Raw genomic sequence first — 10289 nt, forward strand, 5'->3', positions numbered from 1 at the left:
AGCACACACACACACACACACACACACACACACACACACACAGAGACTTAATCTCCTTTCTTTCAGTCCAGTTTGTGACTGTAATCTTGTTACCTAGAGAGGGCACCACATCAGACAGTGGAAACATGTTCTGCCTCTCTGTTACTGTCTCTTCTCTGCTGTGCTCACTGCCGCTGTCTCCTGTGTCACACTCTGTGCTTCCCAATGACTTCCTGTCCTGTCAGCTTCTTCCTCACCTGGTCTTCCTCTGCCTCAGAATAAGCTGTAGCCTTCTTACAAAGTTGTGTAAGAACACACACACACTCACACACACACACACACACACACACAGACACACGCACATACGTTCAAAAAGTTTGGTGTCAGTAAAATAAAAAAAAACATTTTTTTTAAAGAGATGAATACTATAATTAAGCAAGGATGCATTAAATGGATCGAAAGTGCCAGTAATGATTTTTACACTGTCACAAAAAATAAAAAAATAAAAAAATAAAAAATCCATTTCAAATAAATAGTGTACTTTTGAATGTTTTATTCATCAAAGAATCCTGGGGAAAAAATAACATGGTTTTCATGAAAATATTAAGCAGCACAAAAGTTTTCAGCACTGATACTACTACTACTACTACTACTACTAATAATACTACTTCTTGAGTAGTAAATATGTTCAAAAAGTTTGGTGTCAGTAAAATAAAAAAAAATTTTTTTTTTAAAGAGATGAATACTATAATTCGGCAAGGATGCATTAAATGGATCGAAAGTGCCAGTAATGATTTTTACACTGTCACAAAAAATAAAAAAATAAAAAAATAAAAAATCCATTTCAAATAAATAGTGTACTTTTGAATGTTTTATTCATCAAAGAATCCTGGGGAAAAAATAACATGGTTTTCATGAAAATATTAAGCAGCACAAAAGTTTTCAGCACTGATACTACTACTACTACTACTACTACTAATAATACTACTTCTTGAGTAGTAAATCAGCATATTAGAACGATTAGAATGATTTCTGAAGGATCATGAATATACAAAATATATAAAATTCAGCTTTGCCATCACAGGAATCAATTGCATTTTAAAATATATTAAATAGAAAACATTCATTTTAAATTTTAATAATATTTCACAATTTTGCTGTTTTTACTGTATTTTTGATTAAAAAAATACACCAAACTTAAATATGCTCTCAACAACATGCAAAAACATAATAGATGTTATAATTATAATGTGAAAATTCTTTGTTTTAAACATGGTTTGGACATGCTGCTGAATCGATGACCATTGCTGTATTTTCTTGATATATTCCTTTCAACAGAGAGCAAAATTTGGGCCTGTTTTTCCCTGACAAGTGCTGGAAATCAGAATCACCTGCTATTCTGTGTTAAGGAAGTCATCTCATGCAGGTTTTCCAAACAAGTGCTCGCTGCAGCCTTTGGCATGGCAAGTGACTTTGGCATCCCAACACCAAAAAGATATTGGCGTCCGTGCCACTGCTGCTGCTCTGTCTAATGCTTTCTACCTCATGGGACCTAATTATGCTCATTTTCATTTTGGCTGAAGCTCAGGAGGGGATGGAGGGTAGAGATGTGCAGAATGTAGATACAGCTCAGAAGGGGTTTTGTTTGTGCCTATATTTAGACTGCCAGTTCTGGCCATGGACCATGAAGCTGTGATGCATTGCATACAGTTAATGTGAGGCACACTGTAATACACAACCTAAATGCATGCCTGCCTAGGCACGGGTAGTTCGGGAAAGTAAAGTCTTACGTGCATTAGCTTCGATAATATGCCAGCAGCACTTTGGATCAGAAATACTTAATATGGAAGAAATCTCCTTTGAGAATGTGTAATTGCTTTTCACAGTCAGATGTTTTAGAACACTTTTGGAATAAGAATAGGAGTAATTCACAGCAAAATTAAAGTTTTTGACTCACCTTTATGTCATTCCAAATCTTTATAACTTTGTTTTTTTCTTCCACGGAAAACAAAATATTTTTTTTTCCTTTTTTTTACACAGTTAAACAAACAACAGGGAAGCATTCTAAAAGGATACCATAAAAGTAGTCCATATAATGTTGTGTGAGGAATAGACTGGAATTTAATTAATATGGGTTTGGAATGACTTAACAGTGAGTAAAGAGTAAACAGAATTTACTTTTTGGGTGAATTATCTGTTTAAAGGAATAGTTCAGCCAAAAATGAAAATCTGCTGAGAATTTACTTATTACTTACTTATATTTTCAGACAATTTTCATTTTCGGGTAAACTATTCCTTTAATGATGGAGCTTTTATCATGGAGTCAAGGGTCAGTCAGATGTTAGAGGCCAATAGTGGCAGATTTACAATTCCATTTATGTTTTCTTTAAACTGACCATGTCTTTTAAGGAGAGAGCTCAGATTTCTTCTTGTGTAAAAATCTGTTCTAAATAAATTACATAAACTTTTTTTTCTCTGAAAAAATGACAATATATGAAGATGTCAAGAAAGTCGAAAGACATTGCTGATAAGTGTAGTGAATAGGGAGACATTTGCATGTTTTGAAAGGTCACTGCTTTATGGAGACAGTTTAATTGCCCTGTGTATATACTAGCGGTGAGACATTATCGCGATTTTACCTCTATTGAACACCTCTTCCTGAGGAAGCCAGACCAATTGATCAGAAAGCTCAATATTTCAATACTTTTAGAAGTCTAAAGTGAGCGATGCAGTCAATACACATTTCACTCATTTCCAGTTTCCAAGTCTCAGCTACTGATGCAGTGTCTCATCAAGTCCTCGCTGTCTCACAATGTATCTGCCTAACCAGTGTTTTGGAAGCTCCTTTCAAAAAGATTATTTTTGTTATAACCAAAAATATACTCACCAAAAGTATAATTTAATCAGAGCTTTATTTTTTTCATTTCAATTAGGTTGACAGTATCAAATTAGAACAGGTATATTTATACGAAATACAACAAAACACCCTCATTTACATTATAGAATCAAAAATGTATAGGCCTATATAATATTGAGTAATTTCAGTGAGTCATTTTTGTGAAACTGTTTATTTACATGAACCATCCAAATGAACCAATTCACTAGAATGAATCGGGCTTTCCAAAACTACATATGAGAGAATACTCGAGTGTTTAATTTGTATTTAGTTCATCAATTTTCTTCAGTTTGATGCATTGTAGCCCATTTGTGCAGCTGTTATGAACATCAGATGGTCATATTGCGCTAGTCACAGCGAAAAAAAAAAAATGGTTAAAACTTTTATTTATCTTTTGCCATTTCAACTATAAATCTGACATACAGAGTATTTAAAGGGATAGTTCACCCTAAAATGAAAATCACCCCATGATTTACTCACCCTCAAGCCATCCAATATGACTTTTTTCTTTCAGACGAATACAATCGCAGTTATATTAAAAAATGTCCTGGCTCCGGTGAGAATATGCTAGTCTCACGAGAACCATGTTTTGCTTACAGCAAAGGAAATCCAGTCTCCTTTTGGCTTATATCGAAATTCTCCAACAGTTTTCTTTACAAATCCTCATTTTGTACTTCTAATTCATGACCAGTGTTTTGTTTTGCTCTGACTTCTGCACTTCCACATTCGTCACACGTTATGCCTACGTCATCTGCTGGAACGCAACTCTCTCGTGAACGCGTGTATGACAGAGCATATGACAGAAAGTCTCATGTCAGCACATTCTTGGATTGTTGTAATTTTTGTAATGTGCTCCTTTTTGATACCTCAAACAATGTGACATGTACAGGAGAGTTGTGACTTTGTTCTGTTGACCATCTTGAACACTATACAGTAGCAAACACCTAGTATTCAGAACACCCTGGCAACATGCAAACAACCAGTCAGAGAGCCTTAGGAAAACACATAGCAGTGGCCTGGCAACCCTCTATAAAACCCTAGCACTGGGGCGGACAAACTCCACTCACATTTTCTTCAGAAAATGTAAATGCAACTGCTTGTAATTACAGATGTTCTTCATTTAGAAAAAAATATCCTGCATACTCTAACTGCCATGTAACAAATGCTAACAAACCCTCAGAAGTGCTGTCTCACATAAAGCCACATATATTTCCAGAGTTTAAAATGCAAATCAGTAAGCAGGCACCTACAGATGATTCATACCTTGTTAGCGGTAAAGGTGAGGCATGTTGTTTTTATACACCGGAAATGTAAATCCTGGATTGAAAAGCTGAAATCAGCAACAGATGGAGGCCAGCTGTAATTTCATCGATTAGATCCATTATTAATTAGGCATGTTGTACACCTGTCTCTGAATAATTACATTTATTCAGATGTTATGTGGAAGTAGAAGGAAGGCCAGTAAAGAATCTGTGAAGAGTAAAACATTATGTTTAACTCAAGCAGTCATGGTGAAATATATTGTACCTTTCTACAGATATGGTTGCTGTAATTGCTATTATAATATTTGAAATCATTTCATTGGTTAAATTCATAATTGTGCTCTTCAGCATTTTTATTCTTGGAATAGAAGTAAATGATAATAGAAAAACGTTGTTTCTGGCTTTTTAGGGTTCTTTACTCAAAGCCTGACTCTGAGATGAAAAGGAAGTTGACAATCAATGCCTGAAGAGCACACCTGAGACAATCTATTTGATTAAATGTTCTTCCATTGAGCTCTATGTACTTGTGCTGTAGATCATTTAAACAAAGTCATTAATCATGCCCAGGCATGGATTTTGGGAACAATGGAGAGACTAGAGAGAAGATTATGGAGAAAACAGCCATGAACTTGTGCACAGCCTGAGAGAGGCTTTTCATCAGATGCTAAAATGAAACATGTTCAGAGCCTTTGACTGATTTGAATGATTCACATGGTTTAGGATGTGCACATATATAAACATGGTTGATCCAATGCATCTGGATCACAGCAATGCTATCCAGACAGTATATATATTTAATTTGTTGTTATTTATTTGTTTATTTATTTTTTAACAAGTCAGTCTTGCTGATTACTATTATGTTAATCACTAAACTAAACAGGATAAATTTGTTTAGCAATAAAATTTAGTTGGGGACACTGTTAGCAATATTGTGAATTATTAATATTATTTATAATTTACCCATTTTATAAATGCATACATATAAAAATAATTGTTAAAGTATTGTTATAGACTTCTCTGTATCTAGTAAGCAATGTCTGATTAATGAACAAAACATTCTGTGTAACTGCTTTGCATTTTATGTAAATCCCTCAACTAAAAGGGATACGTTTGTTTAGCAATAAAAATGAGGTGGGGACACTATTGTTTGCAATACTGGCAAATATGAATATTTTTCATAATTTAACAATTTTTTATATGAATGTATACTATGTCAAAGTATTGTTATAAATTACTTTGATTAATAAACAAACTATTCTTTATTTGTTGTAATGAGTCGGTCAACCGATTTGTATATTATTTGTAAATCACTCAACTAAAAGAGATCAATTTGTTTAGTAAGAAAAAAAAGAGATGGAGACTGTTAGCAATGTTGGGAAAAATGTATATTTTATTTTTAGAATTACATTTGATATATTTAAGAATTTATTACTTTTATAATAAACTAATGTATAAATAAATCAATTAGGGCTGTCAAATTGATCATGATTAATTGCATCTAAAATAAAATTTTGTGTTTACATAATATATGTGTTTGTGCTGTTTTAAGAAATATTTACATGTATATATGTATGTATGTATATATATATATTATTTATTTATATATATATGATTTATATTACATATTACATATATTTCTTACATACATATTTATTATATATATTTACTGTACATATAAATATACACAGTACACACACTTATATTATGTAAACACAAACTTTTATTTTGGATGCAATTAATCACAATTAATTGACTTTACAGCCCATAAATAAATAAATAAATAGATAAATAAATAAATAAATAAATTAGTAGTGTTATAGATTTATTTGCATCCAGCATGTAATGTCTGATTTGCATATTATATATACATAAAATAACTTAAAATAATTGTTAAACTGTATACATACATACATATATATGAAGTATATTACATTAATGTAAACTGAACTTCCCACATGATGACCAATGTAAAGTCTGGCTCCCGAAGCAAAACCAGTGATCCTCGACTGGTTTTAGACATGGTTCAGTGGTGAGCTCAGTCAATGCTCTTTGGGGAAATTAGTGACCTGAGGACGCTGTATAAAACCAATGGGCAGTAAAGTAGCAAGGCCTCTGCTGTATTACATTAACTGCAGTGCGACTCATTTGTAAAGTGTCACTCTCTCCACTGCTGTAAACAGAAACATTAAATCTACCTGATGTACTGTGCTAGACTGTGCTTCTAGGGGCTGGTGGCATTGTCAGGGTGTGTGTGGATCATCAAGCATGTTTGCTTCTGTGTGTGGTTGTGTTCTGTCAGCGGCACATCTGTGATTTCTCCTGCTTGGAACACTTCTGTCCAGATTGTGTTTGTTTTAGCTGGCAGATAAGAAGCCTGTGGAATAGGAAATAAAGGCAGTGCCGCATGCCCTGGCAATAGCTGAATTTAAATGGAAGCATGTTTTCTAACAGTAGATTCTGACACTGATAATGGTGTTTCAGTGCCACGGTAAGGGAGAGTGAGAATAATTGTCAATTTTAGTTATTATTTATTTTTTTCACTTGGATATTTAGATTCATTCAGAAAAGGTTTAGTCTAAATGTGATTGAACTTGATTGACACTCCTCGACTTTTTTTTGCCACCCTACCACAGTTTTATTTTGCATGTAAACGCCTTTTTAAACATGCTGTTTATTTATTTAAAGTGTTAATGTCTGTTAATGTTTTGACATCAGGACAGAAAAAAGAAAAAAAAACTGTGATTTTAAAATCTCATGTAAACATGTTTTTCTTGCATTGCTGGATGTTTATCAGCATATTTTTATGCATTTAAATCACATTTACTGTTGCTTATACTTAGGGTCAGTTGTTTGAACAAACCTCAACCCTAAGTATTAAACTTCAGCATATAATTTATCCAGCACGTTTTTACTACGGAAATTAATGATATGTCAAATTGTGTGGCTTGTTCAGGAGAGGTGCTTTATTACTTTTCCAAGAAATCGGACTGCAATTTTTCCTGGTGGACAATAAATGCTTCCAACAATTTTTCTAAAAGTTTATCTGTCATTACTCACGTCAATTAAATCATAGACTATTGAACAAACAAAAAATACACAAAGGACCAAATTAAATTCATAAAACAAATGCTGTGTAATTGTAACAGAAAATGAAAAATATCTATAATCTTAAAGGGGTCATATGATGCGATTTCAAGTTTTCCTTTCTCTTTGGAGTGTTATTTATATTTATAATATACACTATTGTTTGAAAGCTTGGTCGGTAAGATGTTTTTAAAAGAAGGCTGCATTTATTTGATAAAAGTAATAATGATGAATATTTTAAAAATGTAAATGTTTTCTATTTGAATGTATTTTAAAATGAAATTTATTCCTGTGATGCAAAGCTTATTATTGATTTCAGCATCAATACTCCAGTCTTCAGTGTCACACAATCTTTCAGAAATCATTCTAATATGCTGATTTGCTGCTCAAGAAACATTTCTTAATATTATCAATGCTGAAAATGTTTGTGCTGCATAATGTTTTTGTGAAAACCATAATCAAGGATTTTTTCTTTTTAGAATTCTAAATATAAACTTCAAAAGAACAGCATTTTTTCTAAAAATGTAAGAGTCCTTTCTATCACTTTTGTCCTTGCTGAATAAGAGTATTAATTTAAATAATTTCTTTATTTCTTTTATTTCTTTTTTTATTTTGCTTACCCCACACTTTTGAACAGTAGTGCAAATAATTTGGGGGATGAGATTTAGGAGGTTTAAACTAAGCTTGCACATGATATGGCTATAATGAGTGCACTGTGCGTTATATTTCGGACCATACATTTACTGAATGCTACAGTGATCCCTGTTCTCTCATATACAAGCTGACTTATGTCTCTTGTTGTTCTACACAGTATACATGATAATTATCTTTATGCTCCCCACATGTTCTATGCATTTGACATTACAGTCTAGGGAGAAACAAATTGTTTTGCTAATTATTTCATGGTGTGCTTTGCAAGTAACCGCACCCTTAGGCCATCTGCCTAACCAACACAACAATGCCTTTGAGAGGAATGTTTCACGAGCACTCGCTGAACTATGATACATATTTCAAAACTCCAGAGACTTTCCATTGGTTTCCTGCCCCAGCCATCAAGCGGAAAAACACATATCCCCTGCTTGAATAAATTGGTGGTAATGGTGCTGTTTTCAATATTTTCTCTCTTTCTTTTGTAGACACATAGAGAACTGGACAGGATTGCAGATTCTTAAGGATGTTGACATGGAACTGTACACAGGACTCCAGAGACTGTGAGTATTAAAAGAACGGACCCTATACTGGTGGTTGTACGTGTTTTAAACTAAAGCCTGGTGCACACTGTACGATTTGGGCTGTCGAACGCTTCCTCTAATCTCAGGGCGAAACATTACTGACATTTGCTCAAGGGCTTGCTTGTGTTTGTGCAATATCATTTCAGTTCTGTTTGTCAATGGGGATGTCAAAATGTGAGATGATTGATCACACATTCTACGCTGTCAATCGTGACTAAAGTCCTGAGATCTGTATCACACATTCTGACAGTTGATTTCACACAGTCTCCAGTGACATTTACCCAAGAGATTTATTTACCCAAGATGTTATATTAGACAATATGACAAGTAAAATTTGCAAAAAATAATGGTAAAAATCTCAAAGTGTGCAGTGGGTTTGCACATTTAAATTGTGATATTAATTGATTTTTATTGTGAAAGGTTTATTATCTTTAATATGAAGATAATAGATATTAGGCTATATGTAATTCTAAGATTTTTATATACTCTTCTATTCAAAAGTTTGGGGTCAGTAAGATATTTATCTTATGATAGTCAAAAATACAATCAAAAGCAGTAATACTGTGAAATATTATTACAATTTAGAACTGTTTTTTAAATTTTAATATATTTTATTTTTTGATCATTGCTACAGTTTTCATTGTCACATCCTTAAATCATCCTTTTATGCTGATTTGGTACTCAAGAAACATTTACTATTGTTATTGTTATTATTATTATTAGTAGTAGTAGTAGTTGAAAATGGTTGTGTGGAACATGCAGAAGTATTTTTTATTTAACTTCAGGATTCTTTCAACAAAACGTTGTAAGAACAGTATTCATTTGAAATAGAAATCCTTTGTAAAATTATAAATACTTTACTTAAGTATTTACTCTCATTTTTTAATTAATTTAATGCTTTCTTGCTGAATAAAAGTATACATTTATCTCTTAATAAATAAATATCTCACTAACCACAAATCATCTTTGCACCTTTACTAAGTACTTATTTTACTTATATTAGAATAATTTAAACTTTTTGTGTATTTTTATAACGATTCACTGTGCACAACGCTGCCATTACCAAGCATTTTAGAGAACAATTTAATTTCTCCAAAAATTCTCAGAGGTTTATTTCTTATTTGTCGAATAGGTCTTTTTCCTTAGTGCTTGGAGATTCCTCCTCTTCTCGTGCTCCTTTGTTTTGTGGGGTCCCTCGGGGATTTATTTTGGGTCCCCTTCTATTTACTGTCTACATGTTACCCCTGGGTCAAATTATGTGCAGTTATGACATTGAGTTCCACTGCTATACAGATGCAGTGTTGGGTAAGTTACTCTAAAAAAGTAATTAATTACTAGTTACTAATTACATCTTCAACAGTGTAATTAGATTACTGTAAAATTACTCTCTCCAAAAAGTATTTAATTACTTATTACTAATTACTTTCTAAATCCTATATCAACCTCCACAAGTAAATGATACAAGGATAGACATGAAACAGTTCTTTTAATTCAAATAAATAATAGATAACTACATAAATTATTCTGGTCACACTTTAGATTAGAGTCCAATTCTCACTATTAACTAACTATTAACTATGACTTTTGCCTCAAAATACTCCTAATTACTGCTTATTAATACTTAGTAAAGTAGCTGTAAAGTTTAACAATTGGGTGGGATTATGGATTTAGAATAAGACATTAATATGTGCTTTTTAAGTAATAATAAACAGCCAATATCCCAGTAATATTCATGCTAATAACCAACTAGTTAATAGATCCCTGAGACTAAAGTCTCAAAACCAAAGAGATATTCTTTATAAAAGTTAAGACTCTGCCACACCCACCACACCCACC

General features: G+C 32.7%; 1 protein-coding gene across 1 annotated transcript in view; it reads left to right on the forward strand.

Annotated features, from left to right (window-relative positions):
• Nucleotides 1-10289, forward strand: part of ntrk3b (neurotrophic tyrosine kinase, receptor, type 3b) — a 126138-nt gene that overhangs the window by 9228 nt on the left and 106621 nt on the right. The window contains exon 2 of the mRNA XM_016545819.1: nucleotides 8358-8432. Within this exon, the coding sequence (XP_016401305.1) occupies nucleotides 8358-8432 (75 nt within the window). The remainder of the gene's footprint in view (nucleotides 1-8357; nucleotides 8433-10289) is intronic.

Source organism: Sinocyclocheilus rhinocerous, unplaced genomic scaffold, assembly GCF_001515625.1.
Source record: "Sinocyclocheilus rhinocerous isolate Xijiao unplaced genomic scaffold, SAMN03320098_v1.1 scaffold760, whole genome shotgun sequence".
NCBI classification, from domain to species: Eukaryota; Metazoa; Chordata; class Actinopteri; order Cypriniformes; family Cyprinidae; genus Sinocyclocheilus; species Sinocyclocheilus rhinocerous.